The sequence below is a fragment of the Balaenoptera musculus genome, chromosome 7 (assembly GCF_009873245.2).
Source record: "Balaenoptera musculus isolate JJ_BM4_2016_0621 chromosome 7, mBalMus1.pri.v3, whole genome shotgun sequence".
Classification (NCBI taxonomy): domain Eukaryota; kingdom Metazoa; phylum Chordata; class Mammalia; order Artiodactyla; family Balaenopteridae; genus Balaenoptera; species Balaenoptera musculus.
Genome location: NC_045791.1, coordinates 59,657,379 through 59,676,832, shown reverse-complemented (window position 1 = coordinate 59,676,832; position 19,454 = coordinate 59,657,379). Strand labels below are relative to the sequence as shown.

The 19,454-nt window shown below is 38.0% G+C and overlaps 1 protein-coding gene across 4 annotated transcripts in view; it reads left to right on the top strand.

Annotated features, from left to right (window-relative positions):
• The window catches only part of CCDC141 (coiled-coil domain containing 141), a 204,282-nt gene that overhangs the window by 58,242 nt on the left and 126,586 nt on the right, over positions 1-19,454 (top strand). For 3 of the 4 annotated variants that reach the window (XM_036858604.1, XM_036858606.1, XM_036858603.1), the window contains exon 6: positions 14,959-15,075. The exons of the other annotated variant lie outside the window; for it this stretch is intronic. In XM_036858604.1, the coding sequence (XP_036714499.1) occupies positions 14,959-15,075 (117 nt within the window). The remainder of the gene's footprint in view (positions 1-14,958; positions 15,076-19,454) is intronic. 4 annotated transcript variants of the gene reach the window in all.

The following is a 19,454-nucleotide window of genomic DNA, read 5'->3' as shown; positions in this document are numbered from 1 at the left end:
ATCCTATTATAAGTACTAGGGATACATAACACACAAGATTAAGTCCTTTTCCTCCAGGAATTTTCCTTCTAGTGCATTTTCTCATCCTCAGCTCTATTGATAGCCAGTACTAGGTAATTCCTTTGGGGAGGCTGTCCTGGGCACTCTAGGGTGTTGAGCAACATTCAGGGCCTCTACCCACCAGATGCCAGTAGAATATACTCTAGTTGTGACAACCAAAAAAGGTCTCCAGACATTGCTGACTGTCCCCTGGGGGCCAAAATTACCCCCAGATGTGAACCACTGTTCTAGTGTGATGAGAAAGGCCTATGATAAACAAATGAACAATGACAAGTGCCATAAAGAAGATCAACTAGGGCAGTGAATTTTGACTTGTGTTGGTCTACTTTTAATCAGAGAAGGAATCACAGAAGGCCTCTCTGAGGAGGTGACATAGAGCAGACACCCAAATGCAGACACCTCCAGACATACAGTCGGCTTGCATTTTGTCATCTCCTCCTTTAAGTCACTATATACTTTCCAACCCACCTCCACCTTCAGCCCTTTTGTCTTGACTGCTACTATTCACTGTCTTGCTTCTTCTGTGCTTTGCCTGCCAAGCCATAGCGCCTCCCCAATTTAGTTCTTCCCCCACCCCACCTTCATATGCTCATTACCCAGAATGCTATTATCCAATGCAATAGTCTTTAACTGATGATTCTGGCATAACAAAGGAGAACTAATGCTCAGGACAAGAATAAACTTAAAGTTGTTTATCAGACAACTATTTCCAAAGTGTCTTGTCCTCCATATCATATGACACTCTCTCCCTCTCTTTCTTTCTCTCTCTTCGTCCTTTTCTCTCTCCCCTAATCCTGACCTGACACCATGTTCCCAGAGCTGCTGTCCCCTTAAAAAGAACCTTCCTCTTATTTCTTTCTATTGAATTCATAATCCCCAACCCCTGCCTCTAGTGCTTCCAAGAATACACTAAAAACTCCTCTTACTTCATCATACAGAGTAGTTTATCCCTTTTAAACCACGATCTGTCTTATCCAGAGACATTCTATCTGCAAAGAGGCTTCCCAAACACAGGACAATTTCCCAAGATTGAAAAAGCAGCTACAGTAAGTTTTATTTATTTAGTTTTAAGGTAGTAATTTTGCCATTCTGCTTCAAGACTGTGGCAATACTCATCCACTTATCCTCTGCAGTAAAAAAAAAAAAAAAAAATCACATGAAGATTCAAAATGAACTATTTAATCCAGTCATATGCTTGAGGGAGATCTAGATACCTTGCCAACCCTAGAATCAGAAAGATGATTTGATAATAACTAAAGTAAGGTATCACAGAAGGTTTTTGACTTGGTGAGTTTTCTAACTTACGGGGTCTCATGTTTTGGTGGAAGTGTGTGCTCTTTTTTTGAGGGAGTGCTTTTTTAAATAGAATTTATTTTTTAGAGCAGTTTTAGATTCACAGAGAAATTGAGTGGAAAGTACATGGTACCCTCTGTTCCCACACGTGCACATCCTCCCCCATTATCAGCATCCCCCATCAGAGTGGGACATTTGTTACAATTGATGAACCTGCATTGACACATCATTATCACCCCAAATCCATAGCTTACACTAGGGTTCACTCTTGGTGCAGTACATTCTATAGGTTTGAAAAAATGTGTAATGACATGTATCCACCATTGCAGTATACAGAATAATTCTACTGCCCTACGTATCCTCTGTTCTCCTACTTTTCATCCCTCCCTGCCTAATTCTTGGCAACAACTGATCTTTTTACTGTTTCCATAGTTTTGCCTTTTCCAGAATGTCATATAACTGAAATTGTACAGTATGTAACCTTTTCGGATGGTCTTCTTTTGCTTATTAATATGCATTTAAGATTCCTCCATGTTTTTTCATGGCTTGATAACCGTTTCTTTTTAGTGCTGAATAATATTCCATTGTCTGGATGGACCACAGTTTATTTATCCAGTCACCTACTGAAGGACGTCTTGGTTGCTTCCAAGTTTTGGCAATTATGAATAAAGCTGTTATAAGCATCCATGTGCAAGTTTTTGTGTGGACATAAATTTTTAATTCATTTGGGTAAATACCAAGGAACACAATTGCTGGATGATATATGCTAAGAGTATATTTATAAGAAACAGCCAAACGGCCTTCCAAAGTGGCTGTACCACTTTTGAAAGAGAGTTTCTGTTGCTCCACATCCTTGTCAGCACTTGGTGTTATCAGTGTCTTGGACTTTGGCCACTCTGATAGGTGCATAGTGGTACCTCACTGTTATTTTAATAAGTCTCATCTTTAAATTGGAAATAATAACAATTCACAGAGTTGTTCTAAGGATTAAATGGAATAACATGTGTAAAACATGTTGTACAATGCCTACCATTTTAAAAGATGCTTAATAAATATTAGTTTCCTTGTCCTCCCTCTGCTTGGTTAAACCTTACAACTTACGAATTCTTTCTCATTCGGTTCCTATTCTTTCCCCTGGGTTTAGCATTACTGTTGTTATACGTGTCTAAGTTTCTTAATACTGTTTAGTTTTTGGAGGCTGCCATAGGTATAGTAAGGCTTTAAGATGCACAGTTGTGGTTAAAAGAACCAGGCTTTCACTTAGACTCTACTCCTAATAGTCTAGAACCAAAATCAATTTAGTAATAATCTTAAGGATAAATATTATTTTAAATAAAATTGGTCAATTTCAGAAATATACAAACAGCTCATACTGCTCGATATCAAAAAAACAAACAACTCCATCAAAAAATGGGCAGAAGATCTAAATAGACATTTCTCCAAAGAAGACATACAAATGGCCAACAGGCACATGAAAAGATGCTCAGCATCGTTAATTATTAGAGAAATGCAAATCAAGACTACAAATGAGGTATCACCTCATACCGGTCAGAATGGCCATCATCAAAAAGTCTATAAATAATAAATACTGGAGAGGGTGTGGAGAAAAGGAACCCTCCTACACTGTTGCTAAGAATGTAAGTTGGTGCAGCCACTATGGAGAACAGTATAGAGGTTCCTTAAAAAACTAAAAACAGAGATACCATATGATCCAGCAATCCCATTCTTGGGCCTGTATCAGGAGAAAACTATGATTCAGAAAGATACATGCACCCCAGTGTTCATTGCAGCACGATTTACAGTAGCCAAGACATGGAAGCAATCTAAATGTCCATCGACAGATGAATGGATAAAGAAGATGTGGTACATATACATAATGGACTATTACTCAGCCTTAAAAAGAATGAAATAATGCCATTTGCAGCAACGTGGATGGACCTAGAGATCATCATGCTAAGTGAGGTAAGTCAGACAGAGAAAGACACATATCATATGGTATCACTTATATGTGGAATCTAAAAAAATGATACGAATGAACTTATTTACAAAACAGAAATAGACTCACAGACAGAAAACAAATTTAATGGTTACCAAAAGGGAAAGGTGGGGGAGGAGGGATAAATTAGGAGTTTGGTATTAAAATATACACACTACTAATAAAATAGATAAACAAGGACCTACTGTATAGAACAGGGAACTATACTCAATATCTTATAATAACCTGTAATGGAAAAGAATCTAAAAAAGAATATATATATATATATATATAACTGAATCACTTTGCTATACATCTGAAACTAACACAACATTATAAATCAATATATTTCAATAAAAATTTTTAAAAGATCATGAGACCAAATAAATAAATAAATGTTAAAAATTGGTCAATAAATAAGTCATTTCCTTAAATACAAAATTTAAGGCTCTTAATTTTAAAACGCCCCATGTTACACTTTCTTTTGCTAATACCAGTGACAGCAGCTCGAGTAAATAATCACTGTCACTGTTGTTTCTGTGTGCTTGTAAGAGCACATATCCTGGGGCCAGATTGTTTGCTGCGTTCAAATCCTGACTGCACCATTTGCCAGCTGAGTAACTGAGCAATTATTTAACCTCCCTGAGGTTGTTTTCTGTAAAATGTGATGTAATAGTACCTACACCATAGTGTTATTAGAATCATCAAATGAGCTATTATATGTCAAGTGCTTAGAACTGTACCTGGCACATGGAAACTGCTATATTAGTATTAACATTTTTTATCATTATGTCTGAAAAGAACAGTGAAGGCCCAACCCATTACATACTCCCCCAGTCCTACCCTTCTTTGCTCACATAAAGACTTACATTAAAGGCTAATTTCATTATTTATTTTGCATTCACAAGGTGTGATCAAATAAAAGTCACTTTTATAATCTTAGCCATACTGTTCAATGGGCACTCAATTAATGATTTAAAACAAGAATGTAGTTGTATTATTTTCTGCTTGTGACTTAATAATGTTCACTTATTAATGAGTTAAAACTGTAGATGAGATTACTATCCATACAGATAATTGCGATTAGCCTTTGACATGCTGCCACCTTTTAGACCTTTATCCAAGCATGAGCATAGTCACAGGCACACACACATTTATTAAAGAAAAAACAAAGCAAGCAAACAAAAACTAATGGAATTAACCTATGCATACTATCTTATTACCTAATATCAAATTGAACACGTCATAGACATAGTCTTATGTCAAAAGTACCATAGATAATTTTCATGTAGTATGTCACTATTTGAACATAGCACAATTTAAATAATATCTTACTGATGAAGAAGTAGAGTCTCTTCAGTTTCTCAATATTAGAAACAATAATTAATGTTTACTGTGTTGGTAATTATGTGAGCAAGGAAATATTTTTAAATCCAGATAGGTACAAGCATAATTAACTTACCTAAGTTTTCAAGTTTTTCCTGAATGTTCTATTTTAAAGTTTTGTTGATGATACAATGGGGAAGAATAGCAGCAGGGATACCAAATTGAGTGTAACTCTGTTAGTAATTTGAGTTCTATGATTATCATGTTCCCGGAAGATCTACCTGATAAGCCTAGAACATTGTGGAACCACAGAGGCACATGCTTCATTGGAGGGTAAAGATATTTTTGTCAGTTCTGTACTGTTTTTTAAGGGAACATAGAAGCTGTCAAACCTTCCATTAATAAAATATCAGGTTTTTCAATCATTTTAACCATGTAAAAAGAAGGAAAATTAAACGGAGAATTACAGCAAAGATTACTAATGAATAATAATGTGGATGTCTGAATATCTAATGCATCTTCTCTCATAAGAGCCATTTAAAAGATGCATTTAGTGCTTCTCTGTTTCTAAATGCTTATAGCCTAATGCTTTTGAACTATAATAGTTTAGCTAATTCTCCTTTGGAAAAGAAATTAGGTGACCAGAATGATGGCGACTTAAGATTTATATCAATTGCAGAAAAAAAAACCAAATGAAGACCACATACTTTTCTATCTTAATTGGGATGTGATAGCCTGAAAAACATAATCATAGCATGTCCTCTCTTTATCATTGTTTTCAGATGTAAAAAAATGCACTTGTTTTACATTTAAAGATGAGCAGCTGACCTTTTTTCCCAACTCCAGCCTCGTCTTATTTTGCAGATAATCTGCTTCATTAATGAAAATCAGAAGCAGCTTGGAGTATTTCGTTCATAATTAATTATCTTGGCAAGAAGATTTATGAATGTAATTTTTCTCAATTGCTCCAGTCAGGAATAAGTGAGACAAACAAATAAATTAAAACTAGGTTATTCATGGTCTCTTTGTACAAGGCAGTATCAAGGACATCTAGGAGAATTAAATAAGACATAAGGGCAGATCATATTTTTACTACCCAGATCACATATGCTTACAAGATACCCATCTTTGTGGGAGGAAAAATGGGTAGTAGAATTCACATTTGGAAGTTTTTATAATTTGAGTACCATGTATATCATAATCATGTAACCATATGTAATCATATTCTTTGTTAATAGGCAATTTAAATGATATCAGTGATATCATGATATCAGTGATATCAGCCTCAGGGCACCAGTCTTGTACCTGCTGGGCAACTGTAAAACTCTGTGTGTCTGTGTGTGTGTGTGCTCACAGCTGTGTGCACATGCATGTATATTCTCCTTTGTATGATGCTACCTTCTGACTAGGATTTAGAGCTTGAATGGTTGACCAGCTTAAATTAATATGAGGTAACAAAAGTGCCTAGCTTAGTGGCTACAACATAGCAAGGTTTTTTTTTTAATCTTTCTTTGAATTTAGCTTTAATTTTCTAATTGAAGTATAGTTAATTTACAATGTTCTGTTCGTTTCAAGTGTACAGCAAAGGTATTCACTTATATATATGTGTGTATAGCCATCTCTCTCTCTCTCTATATATATATATATATTCTTTTTCAGCTTCTTTTCCATTATAGGTTATTACAAGATATTGAGTATAGTTCCCTGTGCTATACAGTAGGTCCTTGTTTACCTGTTTTATATATAGTATTGTGTATATGTTAATCCCAAACCCCTAATTTATCTTCCCCCCCCCTTCCCGTGAATATAGCTTTTTAACATTGGGTGGCATAAGACTTAAATAAGGGTTGAATTATCTTATTATTGGATACTGGTATCTGATAGTTCAATCCACTAACAGATATACATGACTTTCCAACCACTCATAGATTAAAATTTATCACAGAATTTCATTTTAGCACGTAGGCTGTCTCTAGAATTCACTCTAAGTTATGCCAGGGTAAATACAAAGTATCTTAAAGTGTTTGTAGGAGAAACATGTGATTTTGAAAGCAATAGAACCCCCTCCTAATTAGAATGCATGCTACTACCATTACTTTCAATGACACTGCATGTCAAAGGTAGTAACAGAAGACTCTGGTACAGATGGTGTGGATATCAATCCCAACTTTTATATTTACTTGCTTTATGACTTTGGGCAAGTTACTCAGCCTCTGTGCCTCAGTTTCCTTTTCTGTAAAATGGGAATAATAATAGTATCTATTTATAAATTTGTTATAAAAATAAACAAGATTATATATGTAAATATTCTTAGAGCATGGCTTGGCATATGGTAAGTGCTCAATAAATGTTCACCATATCTCTACATCTTTCGATGGTTAGTTTCTGAGCTTTACTGGATAATCACCAGCACATTAAAATCCTACATATTAGCCAGATCCCATACCAATTCTCTAAATCACTAGATAATCTTAGCTTTCTAAAATTATGTGGAGGGGGAATGAATGCCATTTCATGGCTTGGTATCCAGCCTACTTTATTCAAAAGGTCAACTTTATTTGTAAGATTAAGTTAAAAATCAATTTTCCTCTCCCTTTCTCCACCCTTTAGCTATTTCTTTAGCTCATTTATACCTATTGTAATTGATTACATTTTCATTAAGCTTAGTTTTTCACTTCAGTATACCATTCAATTGGACTGATGGCTTCACAACATTTTAATTGGGCACAGTTACTTAAGTTGGTAAGAGGGTTGGGGGACACACACTGTGACTAAATTACCTTCTCAGCAGTGATAAGACTGATGACAAAGCTGTTTGATGTGTGTGCTCCCTGGAAAAGGGTCTTCACTGCTCCCATTGTATGCACCTTCCATTGTGTGACAAAGTTAGCAGCTGCTACTTGAGCTGTCTGCTAAGCCCCAGGGCTGCCTGTGTATCTTTCCACCATCCTGAGCTCTTTTTCTTCCCTGCCTCTGGTGCTGGAGATTGTTGGCTTTCCTTTTCTCAACACCACTGCCACCCCATACTGGGCAGGGAGTGGGACTCATTCTCTCCTCTACCCTCATTTTCATGGTTCCCAAAGACAAGCAAAGAGGCCCAATTAATTTTAATGCTTTTTATAGGGCAACTCATAAGCAAACAAACTAAATGGCACACTTTAAAAGGATTAAAACATCCTTTAAAATGTAACCGTTATTTATCCTGTCAATATGATAGTTTCTGGCTCTCGTTTTTTCTGACAACTAGGTGTTTAGGCCAAAGCTTCAGTATGAACTCCCTTAGGCTGCATGACCTAGGATCTGGGATGATAATATGAAAAGGTGACTTTGGTCTCACTCCCAAGTAGCCCTGTATGTTCCTCTCTCTCCCTCTCTCTTTCTCTCTATCACACACGCACACACACACACACACACACACACACACACACACACACACACAGTGAATGGCTCCAGATCATTTAGGGTGGAACCCTAAGTTATACTGGGAAAACCATGCCTTAGGTATCTTAGGCAGAGATGCACATCACCAGGACACTCGGCTGGGTCTCTGTTTCCTTTCTTGAAAAAAAGACTTCCTTCCACTGCTGGTAGGATTCTTACCAATGACTCAGAGTTAATGCTAGAAATAGAATTTAGGTCCAGAGACTACTACTGTATTGATTTTATTCATTGGACTAAATAGTTTCGACTGTTTAAGTAGTTGGAGGTTAAGAAACTGCCTAAACACAAACAAAAGTTGAGGGCAATCTTGGTAAGGGAAGAAGTCCTTAGTGCCATTTTTCTTGAAATATAGATGTGAGAAGAGAAATGATATGTTAAGACAAGTCAAAATAATCAGAAGACAAATATGTTAGCACAAGTAGAATAATTAAATACATAAAATTATGGCTCCAGACAGGGAGATAGATTATCTGTGAAGCTGTTAAAGTAACAAAATTTTTGCCTCAAGACAAACAACATATTTTAGCTTTCCTACTGCGCATCAATAGAGAATACTGGGATCTGATCATTTGTTGAGGAGATACTAATACCTTCCAGTTGACTTCAGTAAATCATGGAGGGCTTTCAAGTTCCACAGAAGAAGATTGTGAGCTTTGTCCTCCTAGAGTCTCTGAGATGAAGTCCAAATAATAACAAGCCAGTAATTAGATCAGTCCCAGAATACATCCCAAGCCACGTTTTTGGCAGGAATTCTTTTTCTTTCTCTGCTCCCAAGCCCTCAAGTACAATCATCAGAGACACGTTTCCATGCCTCTTCTCCTAATATGCATTATCACCTAATGGAGCTAATGGATATTTGAAGTCTGGTTATTGCCTAGTTAAATACAGAGCACATTTGACCAGATTTCCTAATACAAAATAATGACAAGTGGTTTCCCTACTGTAAAAAAGAAAAAGAACAAAACCTTACGGGAGCTAAAATGGTTGTTATAATACTAACATGCCTTCAAAATCAAAGTAGACATTAGAACCTGAGGCCATCAACTATCATTGAAAAGACCTTTGTATATGTGTGCATCTTTGATAATTGGAAGAGAGACTATCAAAACATCTTGAGTTAAAGAAGATACATAACTGATGTCTTTTTCCTCCTTTATCAGTTTTTTTGTCTCTAATAGTAACTGTTTATTCGTCAAAAACTGTTCTGCACATGGAAAAGAAAATGAAAGTGATTTGGAGAGATTTTCATCTTCCCTTAAGCATTTCTGTTAAGATATTTGAATTACTTATTGCTAGTTCACCTCCCCCAGCATAGTTTTAAACAAAGATCAAAAAATAAGATCTGATCTTGGATTGTAGAACAAATCGCAGAAAAAGAGACCGTGATGGTTTATGGCAGTATGATGCCTAGCTTTGGGCTGCAGCAAAAATTCACCTTCTTGCCACCTGAGTTGTTTATCCTTGATTGTCAGAAAGCATTTTTCTATTGCTCGTGTTCCCCGTGTTTCAGTCCTGTCTTTGGCACGTGCTGTTTGGGAACTGGAATTCTCAGTTTGTCCTTGCTGTCTCCTTTGCCCGCAGCCGGCCTCTTCCTCTAAGGCACTCCTTCTGGCAGACCTGGCCCACACGTCCGTTCTCCTCTCTAACGCAGTATGTCCACTGAGCCCCCGTGATTATTCACAGGGCTTACTTCCATGTTAGAATTAGATTCTGTAACTATAGTGTTGCATTTTAGTTTTATCTTAAGAACATTCGTGAACATAGCCTAATAAGAAACATTCCTCTTCCCTGGAATCCTTTGGTTCTACAGATGGATATGATGAGAAGAAAAAACACTAGACAAGGAAGCATGAATTCTGACTATGGCATTTCTGCCTCAACCTATAGGACTTTCCTCTTGTTGGTTGTGTGACCTTAGATGAATTGCTTACCCTGACAGGGGCTCAGTTTCCTTATCTGTTGAAAAAGCAACTGCCTCCATCATAGGAGGTATAAGGATTGGGTGAGGTAAACTGAGACCTGCCTATAGTACCTGACACAGCTCTGGGAAAGTCCTATTCACTTCTCTTACTTTCCTCATTCTTATCTCCCAGCAGGGGTCCAGGTGAGACTGGATCAGTCAACAAGCAAAAACTAGCCTTTTCTTGCCCAAAGCTGATAAGATCAGTAATGCTCTCTTCCAACCTTCCCACTCTTTCTGGTATCAATACATTCCTGCCTCAACTTTCCTTAATGCATCTTCAGTACCCCGCACCTACAAAAAATGCTTACGTCTCATCTAATCAAATGAAAAAGTTGGAAAGAACCCCTCTGTTACCTCTGCTTTCCTCGAAGCTGTCAACCAATCCCCCCTTTCCTTATCCAATAAACTTCTTTGAAAGAGTCATTAGTTCTACTTCCTCACCACCACTCAGTGGTCTATTCATGTTTACCAACCATAATCTCATCCCACCGTTCTCTTAACTCTGCTATTTTAAATTACCCTTAATTCATACTCAGTCCTTAGATCTACATTTAACAAATAAGGATATTCTGAATATCCTTGAATTACAGAACCATCCAATAAAATATATAATACAAGCCATAAATGTGATTTTAAATTTCTAGTAGCCACATTAAAAAAGTGAAAAAAAATTTAAAGAGAAAAAAGTCACATAAAAAAAGAAAAGCAATAATATATTTTGTTTAATCCAACATATCTAAAATAGTATTTCAACATTTAATCAATATTAACAATCAACAAGATATTTTCATTATTTTTTATACTAAGTCTATGAAATCAGCTATTTTATACTTAGAACACATCTCAATTTGGATTTGTCACATTCCAAATACTCAGTAGCCATATGTGGTTAGTAGCTACGGTATAGGACAAAGCAGATCTACACCATTTGACTGAGTCTTCCTGGCATCTCTCTTTAACTTCCAAGGCAGCTCTTGGTTTTCAGTGAACATCCCTGATTGCTCCTTCTTTGCGTCTTTGTTGATTTCCCTTCCCTTTCTCTCTGGCTCCCTTCAACCTCTAGTAAGTGTTTCCCCTCCAATCCCCACCTCACCTCCGCAAAAAAAGATCTACCCCACTCCTTCTCTACCTTAGTTCTACCTCCTCTGAGTACTGAGTACTTAGAATGTCATGTCAGACAGGTGGGATGGCCACAAACATATCACTTAGATCAATCTGAAAGGTAGGAACTGGGAAGAGAAAGTAAAAATATTCTCATTGGGCTTCCCTGGTGGCGCAGTGGTTGAGAATCTGCCTGCTAATGCAGGGGACAGGGGCTCGAGCCCTGGTCTGGGAAGATCCCACATGCCGCGGAGCAACTAGGCCCGTGAGCCACAACTACTGAGCCTGCGCGTCTGGAGCCTGTGCTCCGCAACAAGAGAGGCCACGATAGTGAGAGGCCCGCGCACCGCGATGAAGAGTGGCCCCTGCTTGCCACAACTGGAGAAAGCCCTCGCACAGAGATGAAGACCCAACACAGCCATAAATAAATAAATAAATAAAAATTTTTAAAAAATGCCAGAAGAAGTAATGCTTCCCAAAGAGCCCATCTAATCTGACAATTTACAAAAAAAAAAAAAAAATTCTCATTTTCCCTTTTAATCCATCATTGCCCAGAACTAATTTCCAGTGCATACTCTGAATGCTTTTTGTTCTTCCTTTCTTTCCACATGCCGCCAACCCTTGGCTCATGTTTTTATCCTTTTGCAGGGACCATGTTCTATAGAATAGAATGTCCTGATGCATCATTTACTGTACTTATCACTGAGGCTTTTGAACAGCAGCTGATATAATTTAAACGCTTATAAAAAGTGCTCTTGGAATATCTGTGCAGCTGTCTGCAATAGCTACTCACAGGATGCAATGACTGATTTACATTATGGTTGACATGCTGTCGGTTATTTAGGGTGTCTTGCTTTTATATCAGATGGACTCTGAGAGTCTATTCTGCGTGCATCTCCCAGCACACAAAGTAAATCTGATCTAAGAGGCTGCTCATGTATGTGACTGCCTCATGATGAGATGTAACACCCCGACGATGAACCATTTTCTTCTGAGTGTTATGCCAACCTATTTTTATGTTTCTTCCCAGGGTGCACTTGGTAGTAAAAATGTGTAGATCTAGAGAGTCAGTATGCTTTATCAGGCAGGTATGTGATCAGGATATATGGAATACCACCATAGAGCTTACATTCTCTTATAGGTAATATTTAGTATTGCCATGCCCAAGGGAATAGTATCCTTTTGGGGGGAGCTGGAATAGTATTTGCCAAATCTAGGGGATGAGGTCAGTAAATACCTTTAAAAAATCAAAACATCTTGCTCCTTCCCAGCTTTCATCACTGCTGGCATATGTTAGATGACAAGTCTTTGACTCACAGAATTTAATAAGATTATCTGAGGGTTCAGACTTCTCACCTGTTTTTAGAGATTAGTGAACACCTGTTTGTATCCATGTTTTCTTCACTCAGATTCTATATTAACTTTCCCTATTAAAGCATTCTTGAGATTTTTGAGTTCCTACCACTTTAGCTAAAAATAAATAAAGCTCACTCCCAGTACTTAACAAAATAAAGGATCTCTGAAAGTTAGTTATATTCAGGATCCATTTTTCTTTGATGAAACCCTTAAATCATTCCTCTAGTTGTGTTTTTATATGGGCCTACTGCATCTTTTGTGAGAAATTTTTATAAAAATTTAATAATGTACAAATTTTATAGCTCTTGATAAAATACTCTCTGGGGGTTTTGATATGCACATAATACATATCATTTAGTTCTAATTGGGATACCAGAAAGACAAACCATCCTCAAATCATTGTAAATACATAAACACCGTACTTGAGATATGGGGACCGGCTAATATGTGTATTGTGCACAGATCACCAAATGTTCTGAAGAGAATGAGGCGTACTTCACATGAAAACTGCTACAGGGTCACCGTTATTCTTTTCTTTGCACTGATAGTAGCCTAAAATGCTGGTCAACAAAGATTTCCAATTAGCAGAAAGCTGGAGAAACCCTGTTCCTGCCTATTTTACTGCCTATTCTATGCTGGAAAATGCTAAGTGTTGGTATAGACATTTGATCTCATAATCAGCTTTGTGATATCAGCCCTGTAATGGTAAAGGAGTGTATTCTTCTCCGTAACCCCTAACTTGACTTCTGTGTAGTGTGTGTAGTGTGTGTGTGTGTGTGTGTGTGTGTGTGTTTGTGGTATATGTTTATTTATTTTTTAAACATTTATCCATTAAGTTTGCCGTCTTTTTTTAAATAAATTTATTTATCTTATTTTATTTATTTTTGGCTGCATTGGGTCTTAGTTGCTGCGTGCGGGCTTCCTCTAATTGTGGCAAGCGGGGGCTACTCTTCTTTGTGGTGCGCGGGCTTCTCATCGCGGTGGCTTCTCTTGTTGCGGAGCACAGGCTCTAGTCGCGCAGACTTCAGTAGTTGCAGCACATGGGCTCAGTAGTTGTGGCTTGCGGGCTCTAGAGCGCAGGCTCAGTAGTTGTGCACAGGCTTAGTCGCTCCACGGCATGGGGGATATTCCCAGACTAGGGCTCGAACCCGTGTCCCCTGCATTGGCAGGCGGGTTCTTAACCACTGCACCTCCAGGGAAGCCCTGTGATGTATGTTTGCTGTGTGGAGCTTCAGGACTAACATAGCTTTCTCTTTGGCCACCTGCTTCACATGTCTCTCCATGTTATAAGAGTTCAGAGAAATCCTGAGGCTGTGGCAGACAAGACAAGCTAGGCTGGAGAAAGACCTAGTGTGTATCCTGGGCAGTGCCACCACTTTAAGTGGGCTGCCGGGATTCATTTTTCAGATGTGAAGTAATTTCCCCTGATGACCACAGACTTTAAGTTGCCCAAGGATGGTAGCAGGGCACAGTGGAAACAGCATGGACTTTGGAGTAATGTAGGTGTGGGGACAGATCCCGGCTCTGCCACTTACTGTATGGCCCTGGATAAGCTGCTTAACCTCTCCTCATCTCTACAGTGTCGATATCATACTTGTTATAGAGTTGTTGAGAGAAAAAGAGATGATGCCCGAAAACCAACTAGCAAACTGTTTAGCATGTAGTGGGGTTCTTACGAATCAGTAGCTATGATGTGATCATGAGAATAATGCTGTATAAGATTTGAGAGTAAAAATCCAACTCTCTTTCCTTTAATTGGGATAAGGAATCTGCATCCAGGGGCCACATGTTATCAGTCTCACATCAACTTACATCATCATTTTTAAAAGCACGGCTTCTTTCAAGTCTTTTGTTATTTGTTGTTTTAACACTGTGTAAGGCACGTATTGTAAATCAAGTCTAAATGAATGTGAGTTATGCCCTTAGACATTTATAATGTCAATGGAATTTTAATAACTTCTCCATTTCCTTTTCTGAATACAGATTTTCAGCAATTGCTACAAAATAAGTATTTTTTGCATTGTCTTTTAACAATAGAAACATAATTCTACATATGCTATTTAATATCTTCATGTGAGTCTGTGTAACTACACTCAGATTCATAATCTTATATTCTAAAAGAATGCATGGTTTATAGACTGTGTGGGAATCTATTTTGGTTCTTCTTCGCTAGGAGATTTTGAATTATTTTCTTCATGCTGTGTAATCCAATGAAATAATATATTATTCTCATGATTTTGGGGTATTATTTTGTTTTTTCTCTTAACCATGTAGAGATTGAAATGAAGAAAAAAAACCTGATTATATTAACTTAACACATGAGTTTATATAAAAAGAAATTGAAGTAGCTTAAGTTTTGGAAGCTTAGGGAAGGATTTCTGGATTTTTACTCATTAATTCTAATCATTTGAAATTTGACCTGTCTTTGTTGCTTCTTACCTAGGTTACTTGTTGGTTTCAGAAAACCATAAGAAATTTACAGGAACAAAGTCTAGGTTCATCACTTTCAGACAATGAGGAGCTAATTCGTAAGCACGAGGAACTGATAATAAAAGCAAAGGTAAGAGACACATTGAAAAAATAATTGAAAACTGCATGGACTTCTCTTTTTTTTTTTTTTTTTTGGTTGTGTTGGGTCTTCGTTTCTGTGCGAGGGCTTCCTCTAGTTGCGGCAAGTGGGGGCCACTCTTCATCGCGGTGCGCGGGCCTCTCACTATCGTGGCCTCTCTTGTTGCGGAGCACAGGCTCCAGACGCGCAGGCTCAGTAGTTGTGGCTCACGGGCCCAGTTGCTCCACGGCATGTGGGATCCTCCCAGACCAGGGCTCAAACCCGTGTCCCCTGCATTGGCAGGCAGATTCTCAGCCACTGCGCCACCAGGGAAGCCCGCATGGACTTCTCTTGAATACACTTCTGTAGGTAATTTAGTGGAGTACTGAAAAACTCTCTTTGTATAGTTTGCTTGCTGTTCCCATTTATATTTCCCTAGTTCCTTAACTTGCTTCACATTCCTTACTTTTGCAGAAAGTAATAACTACCAGCCAGGCAACAACTTGTAGGTGTGTGGATGTGCACAATGGAACCGTAAAGTGCTGAGAGCAGGAGGAGCGGAGGAGCCACATAGCAGTGCTCCTCTCGCCCTTGTGTCTTGTTATTTGGAAATTGACTCATTTGTACATGTGGGGTCTATACATATTTTCCAAAGTTCTTTACAGGTGCTCCATTTTTATCTGCAGAAAAATGAAAGTCCGGTTTTAGTAGATTGAGTGGGAACAGTGAATACTTTAATCAGTTTCAAGATTTAGAGGACTTTCTGTTGTTAATATCTTGGGTGGTTGATAGTTGTACGTACAGCTAGGTCATGAAGCTCAGGAAAACAGTGGGCCAACGCTAATAGACAATGGTTGAACGTAAGGAATACAAAGCAAATAAATATTTACATGTTTGGGAGGTTGGGATTTGGAGGGGTGGGGGAAGGGGAGGCAGCAGGTTGCGTTTATCTAGACTGAAATCTCCTCATAGGGCTCATGATGTTTTCATTTGCTGGTTTTTGCTTCTCTTTGAACACTGCAGGATACTTAGGTACTCAAAGTGTATGGTTTGAATATTTGCCTGACTGATAAAGATTCGGTTACAAAAGACTGTTATGGCTGATGATTTTTTAAATTTAAAAATTTTCAGCATTTGGTTTATCTATTTGAGAAATTAGTTTTTTTTCATTGAAGTCATATAGCATTTTATTCTGTGCGTGTGATACTCAAGTTTTATCAGTGAAAAGTCTATAAAAATTCCTAAATGCTAAGGACAAGAGATGACCTGAATTGCATAGGATGGTTGCTTCCTTAAAACATATAAATAAAAATGGTATATTCACATAGCTTGGACATACTTTGGGGTTATATTTACTGTAACTGTGGCTTTATTATGGTTTCTCACAGCCCTGAGGACAGTTTTGAGTAGAATATTTGTTAATGTATAACCTCAGTTTAGCTTATATCATAGTTTACAGTTTACCTTTGTAGCTCTGATGATGTGTATAAATAGAAAAACATAGATATTCTTTCCATCATTATCCCTATGTTGTTGTATGCATAAGTGGTTTAAGAAATAAATTTTTAATAGTACATATTTTATTATATAAAGTATATCATAGAAAATTTCATAACTATAAGAAAAAGGAAAATAAAAGTGAATTCTTAACCCAAAGATAATCATTATTAAGATAACCGTTATTAGTATTTTTGTGCACTCCCTTTTAGTCTTTCCATACACAACCCTAGAAACATAGCATTAGAGTCATGCTTTTTTTCATTTACAACTTTATCATAAATATTTTTCCTATGTAAACTAATATCCTTTAACTGCAGCATATTTCATTACATGGATAAATTTATATGGCAGAGTTACACATTTTGGTTGTATGTATAAGCTAAGCCATATGAATACCCAAGCAAATATTGTTTGAAAAGGGTATAGATTCCTGATAAACACCATTATACTTCAGACAAGATGACTACTTCCTTTCAGGGTCCTGAGCCACTCAGGAACCAGTGACAGATCTCATACAGAAGCTGAGTATTGCCCCATGTACTCAGTAAGTAGTTTTGGGGCCGAATTGGTTTTGGAAACTGAGGCAGAGAAACCTATTTTCCTATAGCATCCTTGCAAATAAATTTATTTTCTAAAAAAAAAAAAATTGTATGTTTGCTTTGCTGGGAGTTCATGTTTTATTACTTCCCATGAAGCATTCTGTATGATATAAGATCTTCCTTCAACTATGGGCTGGCCTTTGGAACCCCCCTAATCTCAATAGCATCTTTAGAGATTATCAAATATTGAATATCTATTTAGAGATGAAAGCTCAAACATAACTTATTGATAAAAAAGTTTTTTAAGACAATTGTCATCAATTTGGGACACTAGATAGTCCAATGTCAAGATAACTGGTTATTCAAGGCAGCAGGGGTCCCTGAGTCACATGGGTTGAAAGAGACCCCATCAGTGTAAATGCAGAAGAGGGAGTGACACTCTGTTCTGGGGTGATCCAGGCTGGCTTTCCAGAAGGGTGGGGTTTGAGCAGATGGATGGAGTATGAGTGGTTGGTTAGGCAAGGGCGATCATTCCTAAATAAGGTAGAATAAGGGAAAACAATGATCAGACCAACTTGTCTGTGATGAGAGTTAAAGGTCCTAGCAACGTTCAACCCAGAGACAAGAGACCAACGGGAGTTGTCTCAGAGGTCATACTTATCCACAGCCATTCCCTAGAGAAGAAATGCTAACAGTGCATGGTCATTACAGGGAAGTAAACTTTGCAGGTTGGAAAATAGAAGAGAATTCTGAGGCCACAGAAGGTGGGCCTAAGTGACCTTAAAACTCCCTTTAAGTTTCAGTCAAGAGACAGGATTTAGATGATAATAACTGTTATGCTTGTTAACTTTAAAGCAATGTGAGTGTGAAAAACACCTTTTCAGAGATGGCTGAAATGATAGGACTAGATTGGGAAAATAGCAACATTTCTTTCTTTCTTTTTTTTTTAGACACCAATTCTATTTATTTTTGGCTGTGCTGGGTCTTCGTTTCTGTGCGAGGGCTTTCTCTAGTTGTGGCAAGTGGGGGCCACTCTTCATCGCGGTGCGCGGGCCTCTCACTGTCGCGGCCTCTCCCGTTGCGGAGCACAGGCTCCAGACGCGCAGGCTCAGTAGTTGTGGCTCACGGGCTTAGTTGCTCCGCGGCATGTAGGATCTTCCCAGACCAGGGCTCGAACCCGTGTCCCCTGCATTAGCAGGCAGATTCTCAACCACTGCGCCACCAGGGAAGCCCATAGCAACATTTCTTAAACGTGGAGATAGTATCTTACTCATCTTGGTATTCCCAGCGCCTAGGACAGTGCCTGGTATTAAAAAAAGGACGTTTGATTCATGTCTGTTTTTTAAATCCTCTTTCCAGAAGAAAGAAACATTCTTTTAGTGTCTTTCTGTGATTCTCTAGTGACTTTAGATAGTGACTTAGCCTCCTTTTGCCTACCTAGCCATCCCTTATCTTTATTTATTTATTTTTAAATGTTTGGTCCTCAGTGTAGAGTTACACAAACTCTTTAATTCATCCTAGATCTCTGGGTCGGCTACTCTCTTGGCTTATTTTATTATTTCTCCCTTCATTCTCTATCTTCCTCACATCCCCATTCTCACAGGCACCTACTCTAATGGGTTCGATATGTGTCTTTAGACATATTCCCATTCTTAAAATATGTACAGAGTTACATGTTTTCAATTTGCATAGATGATATGAAGGCATAGATTTCATTGTGTTTCTTCCCACAACACTGGTTGCATCTAGTAGCTGTTTGTGATCTTAAGTAGCTGTTTGTGATCTTCACTATGGTAATTCCTAGATGCAGCATAGCTTTGGAAAGTCCAATTACGTGGATATTGATGTCCTACTTCTGTCCTTCATAATGTTAATGGCCTCCCATTTCTTTATCCCTTATAATACCTGGGCTTCTAGTCACTGACTCTTCTATTTAGCCCTTCTGCTGAGTTCCTCACTTCAGCTCTTAAGTTTTTCATACCCCATTCCTCACACTGATTATTCCTCATAACTTTTTTCCTGCTTCATCTGTCTAACGTCCTTCTTTATATCCTAAGGTGTGCTTTATTCATATATTAAATTGTTGGTCTGTCCGGTGCATTAATTCTGTGTCCTCTGACTTAGGTATTTCGGTGTGTTGCTTGTGCTCATCAGATGTTATTTTTCCCTGTAAGTTAATATTCCCTTGGATACCAGCAACTTCACTTGGTAAGGCATGGGAGGTGTGAAAGCCAGTCCTCTAACTTGTCCTTTTCTGGGTGAATTGGGGTCAAGGTGCGGGGAGATGCCCCTGAGTGCTTCTGTTGTTAGAATTAGGGCTCCACCATTTCTGATTTGCCCCTCTACCCCAGA